The 21,226-nt window shown below is 38.7% G+C and overlaps 1 protein-coding gene across 6 annotated transcripts in view; it reads right to left on the bottom strand.

Moving 5' to 3' along the window:
* Positions 1-21,226, bottom strand: part of SORCS2 (sortilin related VPS10 domain containing receptor 2) — a 545,954-nt gene that overhangs the window by 360,003 nt on the left and 164,725 nt on the right. For all 6 annotated transcript variants that reach the window (XM_050337677.1, XM_050337682.1, XM_050337681.1 and 3 more), the window contains exon 2: positions 7,222-7,289. In XM_050337677.1, the coding sequence (XP_050193634.1) occupies positions 7,222-7,289 (68 nt within the window). The remainder of the gene's footprint in view (positions 1-7,221; positions 7,290-21,226) is intronic.

The following is a 21,226-nucleotide window of genomic DNA, read 5'->3' on the forward strand; positions in this document are numbered from 1 at the left end:
TTCAGATTTTAAAAATATATCCTATTCAGGTTTTTATACCTCAATCATCATCACAAAGATGTGATGAGCAATGAAACTAGCTGCTTTGATTGTAGTTTCTTATTTATTTCATTTTGCAGAGTGGCAAAGGAAACACTGCTTAATATATGTATGGTGTCATTCCATCTGCCCCCGGGTGATGGGCCCTGCACCTCCCCGCTGTGCTGGCCTGCTGACAGTGGGACTTAATGGATGACAAGTGCAGCAAAGAACCTCCAATCAGCCAAAAACTGATGGCTCAACTGTTTTCATCTGAATTTACTACAGAGGAATCATGCCAAAATGAAAGCTCCAAGACTGCAATTCTCAGTTTGCTCACATAGAAGTGGATCATGGGCAAAACTTCCCTCTTTTATGCAGGGAGGGAGGGCAAAAGCAACACAGATGCAAAATTACAAATCCCACAGATGAGTAATGCATAGAAAGATGTTGTTTCCTATTCCCCACCTTAAACCTGCCTGCTGAGGCTAGCAAGAAATGGGATCATTTCTTGTAAGGAGGCTTATGCAATAAGATGCCATGACAAATCTGAGGAAGCATCAGTGAGGCAAATTTCCTGAACTTCATACTGCTACCAACCTGGATGGGTTTTGGGTAGGAAAGATTTACTCTATTACTCTAAGTTCCAGCCAAAAGGAGTCTACTCAAAACAAGAACCTGTCATACAATTCTCACACAGTCTGCAGTTAAGACAATCAGAAGTTCTATCACTTGGGTTCAAGTTACTCAAGCAATAGGACAGGATTGCTTGAGTAATTTAAAATAAATGGTTATTCTTTCTTAATAAATTGACTCACTCATTATGAGTTATTTACTGCAATGATTTAATTCATTTTCCAGGAGGAAGATTAAGAGGAAAAAAAAAATTCCACCTGTAAAGTAGCGAAATTCCCATGCTCCAAGATATATTTAACATGCTCAGTAGCTGTGCTGCAATCAGCCTCAATAAACACAAGTGTCCTGCAAGCAAGAGCCTTTTCCTAACTGCATAAATTACAGCTTTCTAGCTGGATCTTAATCCACATGTCATATTCTTTGTGTATTCGCAAAAAAAGTGTAGAAACATGTAAACACCCAAAATCATCATCACTATTCCAAGTTACTGAAGACTTGGAAGAGCAGTTATGACAGCACTCTCATCTATAAGCAACAGATATTCAGTAAAGGAATTTGGATTGTCTTCTTTGCTTTTACTTGCCAGTAAGATTTATTTTTTCAGTGCAGACTTTCATATATACCAAGACATAAAAATACTTTTTAATTGCAGTTATGGCAACACAGACATAAAGTACCTGCTTAAGCTACGTCCTGTGCTCTGGAGGCTTTTGAAAGACATCTCCTTCAGAGGAGTCCACAGGTCACAACTCAGAGAATGTTCCCAAGTATCCATGACCAAATTTCATTTCTCTATCGAGTGCAACATCAAAGTAACAGCAAGCTTACTGCCAACCCACTGTGACGGGTCTTGGTCTTAGGAAAGTCGATGGTAGGTCGTACAGAAGCACTGTCGGCACTCTTTGGGTTCCTGAATCAACATCACCGCCCATTAAAAACATCAATAATCCCCTCTCCAACACCTTGCACATTCCAAGGTTTGTCAAGACATGTTCATTTAATTTCATTTAATTTGTCTTTTACATGTTTCCTGCCTGACACCCATAATAGAACACTGCTAACATGCCGAAACCCACTACATTCACTGTCTAACTACAGTTTTATAGTTCATTTTAAATGTCAAAAATAAATTTAGAAGTCTTTCCTGCACAATTCAACTCATAATGATGGACTGTAGAGTATTAGCAAGACAGAAATAGAGCAAGGACAATTAAAGTCTTTGTAATACTACTAGGTGAATATGGAAATGTGATCAGAGAGAGCATAAAAACCTGTTGCTCAGTAAGAGAAATAAAATTCTAATTGTAGGACTGCCAATGCTCCTGTCCAAAACCTTTCCACAGCAGAACAGGTATAAATAAGGATATAACAGGAGCACAGGAGAACTGCAAAGGTATAATTGAGGACAGTCTATTTTGATTGCAGAATCCACCTTACTCAGGATGATGCATAAGCCAAAGAAAGCACAGCTAGACATTAGATCCCAAGCTGAGTTCACTGGGCTAATAATTAGAAAGCCTTTTTTTTTTTTTTTTTTTTCCTGTTTTAACTTGGAAAGAGAGCAAATTTGATATGAAAATCACAGACTCAATAACTCCATCCCTTGGGGCCATTTCTACAAAGTCACTTTTCAAAGCAGAACAACCATATAAGGCCATCTGGAAGTTCAAGTTGCTGCTGAATATGGTTGCTCATTTATTAAGCAGCGCTTCACACCAAAAATTTCACTGAGACACTAGACTATATGATGGGGTTTTTTGTTTGCCTTTTAAATTAATTTCAGGAAATAGGTGAAATGAGTTTCACCTACAAGTCCAAAGAGTTTGGAAACAAATGTCCATATTCATTTTCACACATTCTGTGAGCCACGCAGGTCTGGAAATTTTACTTTCCTGAGCAGTATGTTATTCACTGTATCACCTTAAAAGACTCTCCTGCTCTTTGTAGTCTGGATTTTAACTTAGTGTAGGCATGCACCTTTGTGGGAATGCCCAAAGCATTATGCACGTCACTGTGCACCGATCGCTCCTGATGGCCGGTGGGTTTGCACAAGTGAGTCTTGCCCTTGAATACGTGGCTTTTTGTCGGTGCAGACAGAAACAGCTGTGACTCCAAAGGCTATTCCTGACTCCTTGAGGTTTGGCAGGCATCATGCTGTCTGCGAGGCCCTCCCAAATGCTATCACCTCCACCTGCCCAGCCCCTGACCCGGACTTACAACCTTCTCACACAGCACTGCGACTTTGCTCCCTCCTCAGGCTGCATTTGGAGTGGGGAGTCCCAGGAAGTTCAGCTGGGACGTCCAACCACATTTAAGGAGGTGGGGAGGTCTGCCTCTTCATTTAGCATTTCTTTATTGGTAACTTAGGTGGGCCTGCTTTCAGAGCACCCTATCACTGATCATTCAGTGCTAAGATCTGACAGTGCAGCGAACATCAAGTAACGCCGTTTGTTTTGCTTTGGTGCAGCAATAACAGCATGGCGATGCCATTGGGAACAATGGCAATTACACAGCAAGCCACTTCAGCGCTACCATATCATTACAGCTCGATAATATGCAATCAAAACTTTATTAGCAATCATCAGCAGCATCTATTATTCATTGCTTATATCAAGCTAAGAAAGGGAAGGCTGCATTCCCACCAGAAACAGGACTCAAAGCCAGTCTAAGCACTGGGTTGGGAGCCAATTCCATGGCTGTACAGTGCTGAGTCACTGCATGACCTTCAGCAATATTACCACCTCAGTTGTGCCATGTATAAAATGGAATAGTAATAATCTATATTTCCAAGAGACATTATTAGGAATAATTTTAACTCAGATGTACAGATAAGCATTAGCACCCATTTCTTAGTGGCTGCCAAGCCAAAGTTAAACTGTTTGATTGTAAGATTCAAGTATTTACATCTAAAGTTGCAGGCATACAACACATGCACACAGGTACCCGAGAACATAAAATACGTGCACCTGTATATTTATGCACAAGCTGGTCCATAAAGCATGTGAAAACACAAACTAAATGGTCAGTTTGATGCAGCTCCTTTACACTGTAAATGTGCTGAATAAATACGTGCATGGACTCTGACAGGAACAGCACTAAGTATGTAAAGTATCTTCTCTGTGTGCACAGCTTGTGGCGATAATTTTAGTACTTGAATTTTCAGTTTTAGTCCCAGCATCAGTTTTTTCGTTATGCTAATGAGGCCTAACACACCAACCAAACAATGTACATATTCCCAGTACGTACCACAAAAGAAGACCCTTCTCAAAAATTTATTTTAGTTTATATTCAAGAGGCAACCAATGTAATCTCAATTTATTTCCCCACATTATTTGAGTCAAATAATTACACAATGTTCTCAAATCTTAACAATTAGTTAATAAGCAAATTAGGAAAAGTATCAGAAATAGCTGACTAGAGAAGACCATTCTGGTGTTTTCTAACTACATACTTCCACCAAATTTTTTTCACGTCTTCAGCATAATGAGACATGGCTGCTACTAGTAAAAAACTTGTTAAGGCTTTCATTATCCAGCACTATTTTCCCTGTTTATTCAACAAGAAAAAATTCCAAGGTAATACAAACTTAGGCTTCCCAAGCCTCTAACCTGATTTGTCTGGGTAGGCACAAATTACCTACACAAATTAGCAGTGCTCAGCAGAGGCACAGAAACATGTCACCTCGATTCATTCACCTGCAAATCTTCTTCACATAACCCCCCCTACCCAGGCATGTACCTCCGACTGGTGTTTTTCACCATCATTTGCATTATTTTTAAAAGTCTGACTGCAACTCCAAGGTCACTAAGAACAAAAAAGCATCATTGAACCATCCTTTCTCATTCTTTGTTTCACTGAGCAAGAAGAAAAAAATTCTTTCGGGCGATGGGAGAAAAAGAAAGAAATGAAAAGGAAATATTGTTCAGAGGAAGAAAGATGAGGTTTCAAGAAACAAAATAACTGATAAACAGCCAGCCAGGATAGTATTTACCAACCAGCAAGCTAAATTGGGAGATTGACATTAAAAAATTACCCTGGTGGGGATTGATCAGATTATAAAACTGGTTTATTTTCACTTAGTGACTAAATCACTTAGAGAACATTGTGTCTGGTATGATCTAGCCAGGCAAAATAGGAAGAAAAACACTGAACCAATTCAGGAAATAGCTGGACAGAGTCTATTCCCAGTAGTGCACAGAAACAGATTAATGGCATTTCTCCACTGACAAATAAAAAACCTATACCATTTTTCACACCTGTTTTACTGCATATTTGTTCTGATGCAAGTGAGAGGAATGCAGAAGAGAACCAAACAAAAAAGTTGAAAAATATATACACTATGCATTCTGGGCAGGACGCCACTGTGAGTGCAACACTCCAGTTCCATCAACAAATGTGGGTGAAAACTGGTGAAGCTCCAACCATTTTAGGAGGGAATAACAAAGCAGTTCCTGACTGCACAGACAGCTCCGTTTTTTAGTATCATGAGCTACATCTCAACAGAGAGGCATTACTTGATATTTTTGCAGTAGCTGGTCTGATTTTTGCTTTTCCAGATCCGGCACTTGTAACTCCCCCAGTTCAACAACTGCACGTGCCACTTTCACGCCACAGCAGGCAGAGGTAGAGGAAGGAGGTGAGCCCAGACCAGAACATATCCAGGTATGGATCAGCTACTACCCCTGACCCAAGTGCTAATCTTAAGCACTTGCTTCCTTTCAGCTTTTCCATGGTAGTTTTATAAATCACTGAATCACAGAATGGTTTGGGTTGGAATTTCCCAGTGATGCACACTAGTATCATTTTATTTGAATGCAGTTCACACCAGTTCTTTATACCAGCTGTCAGCAAGCTCTGAATGACATTGTTTAAAGTGTTTATTTTCCTAAAAGAAAGCAACACTATCTGAAGCCTGTTTTATGTTTATTTTAAAAGAACAGAGAGTTTATTTTGAAGAGTCCAACTGAATAAGTTTAAAAGACTTGTATGATAGATTACACCGAAGCGTGGAGAGCAAAACTTGAAACATATTGCACATGTTGCATGTGCCACTGGCATATAATAGGAAAGCAATGTGTGCTTACGCAAGTGGGAGTGTCCAAAATGCCACTTGGTTGTCTTCATTGCACAAGATGTTGGACAAAAATTGAGAACAGAAAAAAAATGTGCAATTAATTTTGCATCTTGTAAGTTTAAAAGATAGTTACAAATGAACCATCACAGCCCTAAAAAGGCCAAGTCCTGAGCCAACACTAAGCAGCCTCCATTTGATCTTCCTCTCTTTCCTGAAGACCCCCTTTTAATAACTAGAAATTTCCTTTTTACTTGAAAATACCCTTGCCCTGCATGGACCACTGGCCCTGGCCAGCCTGCACTCCTCATCCACTGGTATAACAATAACATATTGCAGATGCGCTGTCACTGAGAAATCCCACAAGGTTAAAACAACGCTGCCTCCTCCCAAACAAGTAATGAGGCTGGTGTGCAGCATGTCCTGTTCACAGGCTTTTCCCACTCTCTATTCCCCCACCCACTCCTTCTCTTGGCCTGTCTCTGTAAACCTCCTTACCCATACAGATGAAGGTCAAGTCCCCACACAAGCTCTTGGGACAATACGAAGTTTACGAGTACCTAAGCCACAAGGTTTTAGATAAACTATTTGTTTCTAGACCTGAAGCTGATGAGCTACATAAGAATTTCACACAAGACTGCTCAACTAAGGCTCCTGTCATTTATTTCTACTGCTACACATAACCAGCTAAACTAGCATAGCAAATATTTGAGCAGTATAATATTTATTGATAACAGTGAAACACTTTCACTTTTCAAGTGTACATGAGTCTAGCAAAAATTTCTTGTGGAAGATTTATACAGATACACAAAAAAAAGTTAGAGCACAAAAAGCCCCTTTAGCAAAACAAAACGAACACATGAGAAGATAACCAGTATAACATAGACTTACCTTAGACTTACCTGGTTTTGTGCTGATATACACCTGAGCGTGCAATCTGCACACACAGGCCAGAAGTATATTGATTTCTTAATTCACAAGTGTTATGGGAATGAGAGTCAATCAGAAATTTATTTGGACTACTACTTACTCCCCGTTGTCATAAAACACTATATAACCTCCACTGGTAGCACATTTCATCCAATCATGGTTGCTTCCCAAACAGGATTATTTACTAACCTCGGTACAGTACTCGAGCCACAACAACTCCCAACAGACACATCCCAACACAGCAACCATTTCAAACTTTTTACATAAATTTGATGCAAAATTTCTATGAAAAAGAAAAGCATGGCATCCTGCAAAGTGGCATCAAGAAGGTACCTTATATTCTCTATCACTGTTCATCTCTACTGTTAAAACTCATCTCAAACTCTTTCGTCATTGATGTACAGGAACTACATTTAAGGAAGAGAAGGAGTAAGAGCTGATGACAATCTGGATAGTACTATGTTAGCATCAGTCAGCTACCAACTCAGCAGCAGTCTGGAAAAGGAAGAGATGGATCTATTCTGAGAACTGCAGGGGGAAGGTTATAGAAAAGGCAGAGAACTTACCTCCACAAAGAGCTCTCCAGCACTTTTCCCATGTCAGTGTGATAATACTTGGTAAGGATCAGGATCACCTAGAAGAAAATGAGAATTTGTATTTAAATACGTAAACTGATATAAGAAACAGAAGTAGATCATGGGCAGCATTATTTTGGGGACGCAAAAGTGAGGCTTCTTAAAATCTGAATGGCATTTCACCTCAGTTTTTGTCTGTTAATGGTTTTGCTTTTAGACTGGCTTTTTCCTTTTTCTTTCTGGAGAGAGTGATTTCGGAATTTGAAGTTTTCTGCAAACCTATTGACTTTGTGAAAGACTGCCCGTTTGACATGAGCAGTGGAGTTGGAATAGTCACATAAAGACCACCACACACATGACATCACCCAAGCAGCCCTTATGACTTTCTCAGCAAGAAGAACCAATCTGGTTGCTAGTTTAAATTTAGGAGGCAATTCTATAGAAACAAATAATTTTTTAATCCAAAGTGTTACAAAATGGTGATTAACTTTGATTATCCAGATAACAAATAATAAAAAAAAAATTAGCTCTGGTCTTTCCTACAAGGTCAGAAATGCAACTTTCATGGCTTTCATTTTTTATTTCTTCAAGTATCACATTTTCCCCTTCATGAACCAGCCCTGTGCTCTGTAAATTACTCATCTACATCACCAACAGCCAACAAAATACATAAACAAATTTCATCAACAAAACATCTTCACCCTATGAAAAGAGTCAGCAAACACTTTCCAGCCGCTCAGTGTCTGACAAATTCCCTGGTTAAACAGGGTAAAGCACTGGCCCATGAGCAGCGTATCAAGCTGAATGCTATGGTTTATATTTATACCCTTTAAAGAGTTCCTTCACTTGCTGCCATATTAGTGGTTCTCAGACCCACGTTCCCAAAACAACCCCACAGAGGTAGAACAGGAGGAAACATCTGGTTCCTCACACAGCTGTGGGCTTTCTTTGTCGTGGGGTCAACCCCAGGCTCCAACAGTTTGGGGCAAGCTGTTGTTCAACTGGCACTGCCTCTGCTCCTGACCCCCAGATGAAATCTGCAGCAAACAGCAACTGTGAACACGCACTTTGATTATTCAGATAATTAATATGCCGATGATACATTTATGGTGCAGTCTCTGTGTGCTGCAGCTTGCGAGAGAACAGAATTCCAGACCGTGGATGTTATTACATGGTACTTTGGAAATAGCTCAGTTCTGTAAAACACTGTGTTATCATACCAGCCTCACTCAGGGTTATCTAAACCTAATACATTCACAACATGTACTCTTTGATGGATATTGATATAAGTAAAAGTAAAAACAATCTATAATTCACAAACGGTATTATTCCCTCATATTCTCAAGACAGTCACAATCTACCAGACCACTTTGTTAGGATTTGATTGTTTATAAAAATAAAGATTTACTTTAAAACAAAGCAAAAAACCCCACAAAAATCTTTGCAATAAGTTACTACAAGACTTACAGAGCCAAGAGAAAGAACTGTTTCCCAAAGGAGAGAGTATCTATGGATGAGATTCCTGGCAACAGCCCAAGCACACTCCATCAGGTCAGTTATTTATTCTATTGTCAGTGTCTTAACTACAGCTTTTTGCTGGTGCTTGCAATTAAGAAGAAAGGGAAAGAAACTTCACTACTGGGAGCATCTTTTGGCTTCAATTATTAAGGAAAATGTTTCAGACTGTGCTTTTCCAAACAATTGAAATTCATCTTAGGCCACAAAAACTGACCTGGGAGGTTTTTTTAAGAGATACAAGAATGCAGTTTGGCACATGAAAATAAAAAATAAAATATCTAAAGATATAAGGGATCACATTCTGTATCCTTCCATTCACACAGAAATGGAGACTGAATCCTTAAGTTAGTGAGCCAACTTCTTTCATCCCTGTACATCCCACAATCATTGAAATTCAGATGATTTTCAGCAATATATATTGGAGTCACCCTGCCACAAGCTAATCTTGATGTTTCCTTCCTGAATTAAACTGGTTAAAATCACACACAGAAAATCCTGTTGGGTTTTGCTCTGAATATAACCTGTATGGAAGCATCAACAAAGCACCTTCCAGGTAAGCCCTTTCTGTAACTCAGCAGCTGTTGAAGTGTTAAAGACTTGCAGGCTCACTGCACTGCTGGTTAGCTGGAGTTCATCGAGGGTGTGCACACACCAAATCAGAAAGCCACAGTTGTTCCACACTCTTCAACTGAATGGCTTTCAGGTAACTGCAAACTGCACTGGGGAGCAGCCACAAGCAGTAAAACAGCCTCTTGACACTGCAGGATTGGTGCCTTAATCTGAGCCACAGCTCTGAAAAACAGATGTCGGTACTTTCCAATCTCATTAGTAAATTAATTTTAAAATTAAAATACCTTATTTTGCATTTTGGAAGTAGAGAAAATTATTTTATAGGAAAAACAAAGCCATAATGAGCCGTCTTTGAATTCTTGAACACCATTAGCAGATTCCTGTCGCAATTTAAGAAGTATGAGGTTGCTGGGGGCTGACACCATTTCAACTATGCCAGTGGATTTCATCCCAGTATCCAAAAAACAGAGGTCAGCTATTTAACAGATTTTACAGCATTGTCCTCTGGATTGTGGGCATCTTTCCAGGTGATCCTCCTAATCATAACCGTACTTTTTCTAAATTAATAAACAGATCCAAAGAACAGAAGGAATTATTTCACAGTAAAAGCACAAAGGCCTTCAGGATCTCTGGATTTTATGCAGAATTTGTAAGAGCAGAACCCTGTTTCACTGATTTGCTTTTAATGAGACTCCATAATTACAAGCATTTTACAGGCTGGATGGAAGCCAGTGGTTCATACACATGGCTCTCCTAGTGAAAGCACTTGGGTGGCCTTTAGATGGGAAGAGGCCCGAGGCACAACAGCTAACTGAGCAATGATCAAGGATAGGATTCTTAACCACCTCATACTACCAATCAGTCATGGACAGCTAAAATAAATTTAACTTTTTTCTGTTATTATTTTACAGCTAAAATAAATTTAGGCGATGGAGGAAACTTAGATTTACCAGATTCTTTATTTGTAGATGGGTTGCCTAGAAATCTCCAATCCATCCAGACTCACAGAGACTTGTGAAACCATTTTAAACCATTGAATCTCAAATGCACCCACTTCTTTTGAGTTAGCTCCCAGAGTAGGATAGAGGGGATAACAGTAATTTAGTGTTCCATGCTAGGGATCTACAAACATCTGATGGTGCTTCTGGATGAAAACACCTAAAGTGAAAAAAGAAAGTGAAAACTTCTAGATTTACCAAAACTTTGCCCTCTCCATAAAGCCAGAGTAGGCCAGTATTTCTGCATATGTGCCAAGGTATGGAAGATAAATCCCTTAGGATTCCAAAAATCAAATGCAATATGCATTGGAAGTAAGTTTTCAGTGGGAGTAGTAACTGAAGTTCTGGTCAAGTTGTCTAGGCTGGGCATTCAGAAATTTCTCTACCTCATCCATTCTTTGGGCAGGGCAGGGGGTGGGGGGTTGTTTGCACAGATTTTGACTCTCCCATGGCATTCTCCTGCTTCCATAACTTAGTTCCTGCCTGTGTGAATTCTCACTGTTACAGCAATCACAGCTCAAAACTGTTCTCCAAACAGAAGTGTTGAAGCAGTCTCTGACACAAAATCCTTTCTGGATGTAGATTTGTCTTCAAGAGTGCACTGGGTTTTCAGAGAATGACAGAAGAGGAAAACAAATAGAAAATTCCACAGATATTATTACCCATTAATAATTAAAGTTAGACTGATCTATGTTTATCCCCTCTCCTTTTCTGTTGCTCTCCTCTGAAAATATTTTGCAGCAACTCTGGACCACAAAGAGCAAAACTTCACTTTACAGAACACAACGTGCTTTTAATCATTTCCTAATAAAACCTTGGTTTTAAAGAAGCCCATTTTAATCCTCTCTTTTCATCACCATGTCAGCTAGGAGGGCTGAGAAAGGAAAAAGGAACAAATTCTTGATCAATCACTTTTCCTGGTGTTTATATTTTATCTTTTGGTCTTTTTCCTTTTCTGTGAAGGATTTGCCAAGATCCTTCTTTTTTTGGTAAACATCGACTTATGGAAATTTTTTTTTACCCCGTGCTTCCTCCATAATGTGTTTTTTTTCCCCCCAGACTATTCTTGACAGAGATCTCTCTTTTTCTATCATCTCCATGCAGATTCTTTCAGATTAAGTTTTATTTGACCCCTGCCATTTTTGATTTGAAGTAGTTATTTTTTTTGGCATCTATTCAGAACTTTAATAGCAAAAGTCTCATACTTTCAAACGCATAATTACAAGTTTTTGTGTTTTCTCAAGTTTATTAGAAGGTGAGAGCATGTTGTAAATACTTCTGGGCAACCAGAGCTACCAGGAAAATAAATTGCTCAGACAGACTCAGGTGTCCTGCAAACTTTTTAGCATCTGTTTAATTTAATTCAAGTGAATGAACCCACTGAAATCCAAAGAAGTGTTTATGAGAGTCACTTGAACAGGTACTTAATACTCCATGTGACGGGAACATAAGCTGTTTTGCTCAAGAACTCAGCCTCACTCACCCTTTCAGCTATTTAACTGTAACTGTGCCACTGTACACCATAACTATTTTGGGGAGATCAAGAGGTTCTAGGTACAGCCTATTAATTTGTTACCACCACCCCCTGTACATCCCAAACTATCCTGACAACTAATAATAAAAAACCTCCCCAACAAATCATAGGCAACCACCTACTGCTCCAGTCCCTCAAGCCATTTCTGCTCTTGCAGCAGCAGGGTCTTCAATCATCTCGCTAAGGCTGGCATTAATTTTCACATTTCTTATTCAGAACAAAGACTTTTATGAGAAAAATAAAACTCCAGAGATTATTAATATGAAGGTATATTACCACACAGGTATTATATGGAGCAACTGCCTTACTACTATTAATAACTACATCACAATTTGATTATGCTAGAGAAAACTGTAAACAGAATAAAAAGCTTTTAGGTTTACTCTGTTGCAGCATTATGATGGAAGGTGAAAAATCAGACATTTAGACCATTACTAAAGGTATTAAAGAATTCACTGTATAACTTTCTACTCCTCCCTGGTAATAAAGTTACTTAAAAGCAACCCATGACATGATTTAACATGAAATACTTGAAGAATTAGATTTATAGTTCTTCCAAATAAATTGTATTGGGAGACAAGAGAACTTAATGCATATGAAGTCACTCACCGGACCAGTGCACTTGTCTTAAGCATTAGTAATAATACTGTACAGTGAATTTATTCATAATTCAAAGCAAGACACAATAATGGCTCAATTCCTGTTCTCTAGGAGGTATTTCCACAAGAGCTGAATAAGTGCATAGTCCTGAAAGCAGTGGTTGTGATTGCTTCTGGATTCAAAACCACTTTAAATATAGTACTTTACACATTGACACTGGAAACATTTATACAGAAGAGTAACTTTAAAATATCAAATATATTTAATCCACCATCTAGCACAGGACAGGATTATATTCTGTTAGCACTGTATAAACACGGGACAAAAAGATAACCTGAAGCTTTCAGGAGCCTACAGTTCCAGTTCAGAACACTTCACATCATCAGCTGATGTCACATTTTCAGAGCAAGCTCCCAAGAAAATTATATTTATGTGATGTCATTCCATATGTACTGTGTACAAATATATGGTTTTGGCTCCTTGTCCCTGTCTTTTAATTTTAAATTCACTCATTGATTTCAGTAATTTTTAACAGAGAGATAGATAACCACATGGCTGAAGCAGCCACACCGGTTCATACCACAGGTCCATCTAGAACAGCAGTAAACAAAACAAACAAACAAATAAAAATTATAAGAATGAGGGGAGTATAAAAATAAAGATGCTTCCCAGATATATTTTCCAGTCTTCAGTAATTTGCAACTCAGGCAGTTGGGCTGTTACTTCAGTTTTTAGCAGCTGGTTGCTTGGATAAGCACAGGCTTCTGTGTGGTACTGCCTGACCCATCCACACAACAACAGAGACTGCTGTGGATGGAACTGTTAATGGTCAGACCTCAGAAACCACAGCACATGTAAAACTGGTCTGCCAGGCTGGACTGCCAGTACTTGAGCACATTCATGTTGCTGCTCCTCTCTAGGACCATCAGGTGCAGGTCCGAGGTTTCGGGGCACAGTGCAGATGCAGAGCTCACTCAAGCAAATGCAAACTCAGTTCAAAAGCCACAGAATTACAAGACTCAAAATTCTAGATTAAATCTGCAGCTTGGGAAACTGTCTCACGTTTTAACTACTTGTTCAATTAAACTTCCTCTCCTTTTTCAAACAGTCTAAACCAATGTCACCTCTGATAAAAAAAAAATCTCCAGTTTTCTGTCATTGCCTTTTTCTACACAACCAGAGCAATTTTTAAGTTTCAATATTTAACATATTATTTGATAAGCTCTTAAAGCCACATTTGCAAACATGCCAAGAGAATAAATTTCTAAAGCATGAAGCAAGAACTTTTTTCCTAGTCTGTCTAGTCTACTAATTGTAAATGTTTCTGAAATGCAGACCGGCTTTACTTACCTCCTCTAGTAATGTAATGTAAATTGAATTAACAATCCCTCCTGCAGACCCAAACCTATTGTGTGAATATTCTTTTTCATTCCCATGAAAATTCAAGAGGAAGCAGAGCTAACATGTAAAACATCTTTAGTCTCTTCCAGATATTTCAAGAATCCAATATTATGGATAGGCAGTTCACCTTGGTCATTAGTATTATATTAGTATTATATAGCTATTCACTATCAGAAAATTAAAATCAGATTTTAAGTGCTGTTTGTGAAATATTCCCAGTCTATCATGCAGTGTTACTGGCCAGTGGTAAAATATAAAAAAATTGAAAGTGAGCTTCTCATCTGCAACGTTAAATCCTTTTTCAAGACCGGGGCTTTTTTGCCCCCTTTTTTTTCTTTTTTTTTTTTTTTTTTTTTTAACATTACCATAAAAATAATTATGCTCTTTATTTCAAAGAAGAAATTATTATGCAAGACATATGGAAACATCTGTAGAGGAGACCACAAGCTGAGAAGACCATTCCTTTGACGCAGGGCTGTTGGCAGATTTGTTCGCACTGGTTACTCTCCCTCACAGCTGCTCTGTCTTCACCAGAGCCACAGCATTAAATATCACTGTACTAAATAACATCATATTTATCAGAGGTTGCATCAACCTCAAAACAACATTCAATTATCTCTGAAATGGCTTATGGTGCTCAAATAAGACCTAATTACCTATCATAAAGAGGCTTTATAAAGACTGTATGTGGGAGCAAAGACTTTGATATTGCATCTAGATCAGTCAAAGAGCCACAATATTTAATATCCTTCTTTGTCATGAATAAGGACTGAACTTTGCATTTCCTGAGTATTGCAGGTACCTGAATTTATTCTTTATAAATGAGAAAGATAAACATGGGAACATGATCTACAGAGGGGAACATGAGCACACTCCTACCTGGAAGAGGTTCCACTAAAACAAACAGGCTAAAGATCAAGGTGGTTCTATTATATAGACAGAGTGATGCTCATTAATGTTTCAGTCAGAAAATCAGAGACACAGCAGATGTAGATGCAAAACTTTTCTCACACCTTTTGAGATATGGAGTGTGTGTGTTGCACACACACGGGGATACTTTAAAATAAACAGAGTTAAAGTAAAAATCAGGCCTGGACAATGACACAAAAAGAGAGTGAAGGAGATTTTAAAAATAAAAAAAAAAATAAATTCAGCATTGCCTAGTAAAACAGGAATAACACAAAACAGGTCTGAAGCTGATATTCCAAGGGCTGTCTAAAGAAAAAATCCTCCAGTGCCCCAGCTCAATCACCCTCCCAGTGAAGGGTGCCCAGGTACCTCTCCAAGAAAGGACCATTTGCTCCGCATTTTTGCACAAGGACAGGCAGGACCCAACACACCTGCTTTTGCTGGATGGAAGTTGGTCTATTTGGCAGTTGGCTGCCTTTCATTTTAACTGTTCCACCTCTACTTATCTTGCTAAAACAATCAATTTCAGAAGTACCAACACACTGCCCCTAGCATAGTGTGAGAGGGAACCATTCCCACTCCAATGCCAAGCCTGTCTGCTCCCTGTGGTCACATTTGGAACAAATTTGGAACACCTCAAATGACATTAACTGAATTCAGCTACTGTAAAATACTGGGAAGGACCCCCTTTGAGAGGAAGAACGATGAAAGCACATTTATCTTCAGCATTATCCCTGAAGCAGCAGAACTTCATATCCGTGCCAATGGAAAGGGCGTAAAGGAGCTGCAGGAACATCCAAGTGGGTTAGGAGACTATTAGAAAGGGCTTGGGAGCAGTTGGGAAACTTGGTCAGGGGCCAAATATGTCAAAGAAAACACTGGAAGGGACCGAGGGAGTGCTGGAGAGTTCTCCACATTCAGTCTGAAGCCAAACCAGAAGGTTTCCAATCTGTGAGTGCTGAATTTTCGCCAGCTTTTTGTATTTCCTCACCCAGCCTCTGCCCTAGGTGCCCATTACTTTAAGAGCCATGGGGACATTAAAGCTAAGTGGAATTATACAGCATTACCTGTGAAAAAAAAACAACAGCTATTTCACCAGGCAATGCCATGTTATTTTGGATCCCCACCTAATGCCACCCTGTCAGATTGTGCTTTGGTTTAACCACTGTGAAGAATATCAGCACAACTGGTCATCCTCGAGTTGGGTTTCAAACCAGCCTCACTTTCAGTCTTAAGCCTCTAATACATTTTAAATGACCTTCAGATCAAGTAGATACAAGCAGGAAAAGATTGTAGGCCCTGATTAATGAGGTCTATATTTCTTTATTTTACCCCAGTAAAGACTTAGGCATTTGACAGACTCTTTGGAGACAGTTTTTGCACGTCAGCATTTAATCGGCTGTAGCTAGGGCTGCAAAGCAGTTTCAGTAACAAACTCAAAATATGAAATTCTCCCCCTTAAAGATGGATGTTTCACATGCTTGGTCTCTCCCTTGTGATCCCAGATTGTTTTAGAAATATGTGAAGTACTTCTACCTTCACGTTATGAGCACTACTATTTTCTATTTTCATAGATCTAAGGATAGGTACAACAGCTAAGCAGCACATGAATTGGAAGGGAAATATTTTTAGTTCATGCCTAGGACACTTCTGAACAGTTATCTCTAACACTTACACCTTCTCACATCTCTTTTCTGTAGAAATGCAGTAATTTCAGGCTTCTCACATCCCCTTTACATAAGGTAGTAATGCTGTCTATTTTACAGGTGGAGGCAGAGATGTATCACTGATTTCTCCCACCTAACTTTAAGATGGACAAGCCCCGAGGAACAGAGACAGATACCTCGAGAGATCAGGCTTGACCATTTAGATCAGTCCCTTCCAAGTCCCTTGGAAGTACTTTGTTTCCTACAGATTTATCACTCTGAGGGCTTATGCTTCCAGCTTGACCCCCTCAGAAAGACTGGATGAATCCATGCTCAAATCAGCTGCATAAGAAGTCCAGGCAGAGCAGGTAACAGCATATAAACAGAGGCAACATTTTCAAATGGAAAAAAAAATTCTATTTTTTTTCCCCCTCACCTGCCTTTCCACCAAGGAATAAATGAAAATCTCAGGAAAGAGTTGAAGAACTTATGCAACTCTCTCTATCTCTCTCTATATATATAATCTCAGAAGGTGCAGCAAACTTATAAATACTAAAAAACCCCACATTTCATTTCTTAAAAACAGTAGGTATGACTATGATGTGTTTCATACCAAGGTACTTTAGAACAGAACTTTATCCTATTAGACAGCTAAAAATTCTGTACAGTGTACACAACATTTACTGTTGTCCTTCATTATATTGAGCATCTCTCTGGAACTGCTATTTATTTTCCAATCTTTTTTTCTAATGAGTTTGTTCTATATTTGGACTGTAAATGCCTGTCTCTATTTAAATTCTTTTTCTGAACCTTACAGCATAGCCTGCTCTGTTTACCAGTCAACAGTATTTTTCTTATGGAAATTACCTTATCCCAAAACAAAGAAAAAAGTCTGAATCTTTTAATTCTTTCAAATTGTTTTTTCTCAAGTTTGGGGTTTAACTGATGCCATGACAGGAAGATACTAATACCCAGAGAACAGAGGTTACAGCCCAAACCCAGTGGCAGCTTTTCAGCTCAGTGTTGTCTAACAACCAATGTTTTTGTTGGTCCCTCCTCACCCTTCAACACCCATGCATTTATCTGGGGTCTGATCCAAAGTCTAAACCAATGGGAATCTCAGTTAAGCCCATTCTAAACACAGTAAATCAGATCCTGAAATTTGTTACATGAAGAGAATGATCCAATTTTGATAAAACCAGTATTTGCAAGCCTCAGATTCTGTGCCCAGGAAAAACAACCCTGTTGTATTTTCCACAAAATGCACGCAATTGTACAAGTTCATGACTTTAAATGTCAAGTTATAAGGGACATGAGACTACTTAAAGAGAATAGCTAGAGTTAAACTTAATGATGCAAGCTTTTTTATCATACACTTCTGAAGATCTCTCTAAATAGGCATTTCTTAAAGTAACAGTTCACTCCCAGTGTACAGGTAAGCAGAAGTAATAATAATGTACACTACTAGAAATCACCTCAGACCTATTATGTCAATCCTTGACCACCTACATATATATTTGTTGTTATTTTTTTAAAATACTGTATTTTGCAAGAATTTTACAAGATTAGAGGTCACAGGAAAAATACATCACCCATACATCTAAAAGAACATGCAAATCCTTTAATTTTCCCACTTTAGAACAAAAAATAATCTTTTCATTAGCACAGAAGGAATTTTCCAATCTCTCCCAAGCCTATCATCTTCTTAGATAGGGCAGTAGACTTGTATTTTTCAACAGCACATAGAAGGGGAAAGATGCTTTCAGTGCAGCCCAAGAAACAGCTATAGAAGTTTACTTTGTAGACACAATAAAATAAATAAAACATCCCTTCAAGATTACTCAGCTACCTCCTGAAGACAGAAGCATGTCAAAACTGATCAAGGTTTGGGGGAAAAAAAAACCAAAACAAAAAATAAACTAACAAAACAAAATAAAATAAAATTATCTTCCCTGCCAATTTTTCAGTGAACTGCCTTTCTCCCAGTGGAAGACCAGTGACATTTCTTTAGGAAATGCAGGTCAAAAAATGAGGAAACAAACATTTATTTGCCTTTCAATAGTGAATCATTTGAATGGTAACCCAATGAAAACTCTTGAGCACAATATAGGAAGAATATAGATCAAAATGGCTAAGACTTTCTTTCCAAGACTGTAAATTATCAAGGACAGCATACTGCCATATTAGATAATTAATACAGCATCCTTATTACTGCTATATGAAGAAAGAAATTATAAATGTTAAAGTTCAGTGCTGGAAGACATTAACCCAGTCCAGGAATTTCCTACCTTTATTCACAAACCACTCAGCTACCCACCCAGAATGCTACCCACAGAAACCTAAGCAATATCAAGGGCATTGATCCCTATGAGCAGGGAAAGAAATCAAGTCCCCTCCATATTCCTTAGTCCAGAGAAGGTAAAAGCATCCTTTAATCTCTGTGACAACAAATAGACAGCAATTCACCTGAAGTGGTATCTTTTTGTAGCTTCCCTATCCCTTCCCCAAGTCGTGACGCAAGCAGCCTGAAGTGCAGTTCTCAGGGAGGAGACATAACATATATCACTCTTAATCAGTTATACTAATTAACTAAGGTACAACATATTATGATTAAAAAATTTTTTAACAAAAAAAAAAGAAGACGTCAGAGTATGGATACAAAGCACAGGGGACTACAGTGAAGAAATAGAAATTATCAGATACCTAGAAATAATGCAAATTCTCCATGAATAAAATAAAAAGGCAGTAAATGTGCTACCAGAGAAATGCATCAACCAGGAAAGGGAAAACAGATGCTCAAACATGTCAGTTCAGTTCTTTGGTTCCTATCCAACTCGAGCAGTGTCCATTTTCTCAGCAGGCAGAGCTATTTGGAGAAATGTCAGTCCCTAAGAAATATTTACTCCTCAGTGCCTGAGGAGAAATAGCTTAGGGAAATATGCAAGGTCTCTGATCACAGCTCAGGCAAATCTTTGTTTTGGTTTTAGTATCCTAGGGCAAGAACACTGGGGCAAGCCACCAACTGTGACTGTGCATGACTGGCTTGTGTGAACAAGGACTGAGAAATCTGCAAAATGAGGTCCTAACTCACCAGACCCAGAAGCAGAGTTAAGACTAATAAGAAGCTTAGTCTGAAGTTTGTAAAATATATTTGTGTTCAAAACCAAGACTAGCTGCTAATTCTTTCTTTTATTTAAATAAATTTAAAAAGCAACTGACACACTCCTGCCCCCCCCAAAAATCAATGCATTATAGATACATTCCTCTGGATCTGTTTTTAATTATTAATCACCATTCAGCTTTGCAGTGACTTTTATGGTTCTTTCACACTGACACACTAGAGACAAGGCTCCATCCCACTTCAGCTAAAAGAGGGGTAGGGAGATGGACAAAAGTAAAAAGGGAGGAGGAATCAGCAAGCCTCTAAAACAGTTTATTTATTTCATAGTTTCAGAAGATTATGCTGTTTAAAATTTTGTTTTCAACACCAAAGGAAAAAGTCAGAAGTAAAAAATTAAGTAACTGCCTGGAGCTAAATGTTTCCTATTCAGAATGCTTCGAATTGAGCTGCAAATCCATGGAAATAGATATTTCTAAAGGAATGGCAACTACAACCTTAATTCCAGTAATGTTCAATACAGTGAAATATAACGGTCCTCATAGCAGGTAATGGCAGATAACGATCAAAAAAGCTAAATGTTTTCTGGCTAAATTCATAATGAATCCAAGTGGATAAAGGCTACAAAGTGAGTGTTTACTAGGATAGCAAACAAGGTAATTCTTTCCCAAACTAAAAAGAAATAGAAGAAAACTTTAAAAAATTTTGCTTCTTGGCAGAGGTTCCTTTCTACTGTAAAGTGAATGATTTCTGTATGCAGTTATCTCAGAGAGCCCATAAGGCATTTTATAGTTTAGCTTTTAGATTCCCTAAACTGTAGGTTCTAGCTCTAAGATGCACCTGTAGTATAGCTCACCCTAACACACTGTATTTAGTGTAAGATCCTGTGATTGTCCCTGAAGGTTTGTGTGTCAGAAACAGGCATGACATACTGATTTATTCTAAATGATTATTACTTTGATGCTTTCCTCTTAGATTGGGAAGGGAAGACAGGGACGAAATTCCCATAGTCAAGACTGCCTATGACACAGGGAGAAGGTGACCTCTCAATAGAGCAACGAGGCAGCAACAATTCTGACCAGTGGAAATGGCCCTCATTCAGCACAAAACACAATCATGTTTGTCAGAAGGCTCCCTTTATAGAGACTTGGTAAGCCAGAGATCTAAATCTTTGCATGCATTACCTCAGGCACTGCCTCATCCCAGGCTCTGGCTCTCTTCAGCATCCTGAAGGAATATTCTCTGGTTGAGGGGTGCACTTGGGGTACGTGGGACTGTGGGACCGCAACCAGAGTCAAGCACATGTGCAGGAGAAAAAGGGATCTCTCCTCTAGCAAAGAGTCCCAGTATTTATTTATGCAGCCAACCAGGTAATGATGACTCATGTCTTGAGTAAATTTATCTGCTTTCAATCTTTAGCTATGGGATCTTGTCATGTTCTTGTATAGAAGATTAAAAGACCCCTGCTGACAAATATATTCTCCATAAATAAGTACTTATACACAGTAATCACATTACCTCTTGACCTTCTCTCTTTGATAAGATTAATGACTGACCTCCCTACAACTCATCCCATAAAGCTGATTTTCCAGCATCTGGATCTTTTTTGGTGAGTCCTCTCCTCACCCCTTATCTTCAGAGTATACCTCCAGAATCGAGGACACTTCTGAGGTGAGGACACCAGATCTAAACAGCAGCAGCT

The sequence above is a fragment of the Myiozetetes cayanensis genome, unplaced genomic scaffold (assembly GCF_022539395.1).
Source record: "Myiozetetes cayanensis isolate MyiCay16 unplaced genomic scaffold, myiCay2020 scf7, whole genome shotgun sequence".
Lineage (NCBI taxonomy): Eukaryota > Metazoa > Chordata > Aves > Passeriformes > Tyrannidae > Myiozetetes > Myiozetetes cayanensis.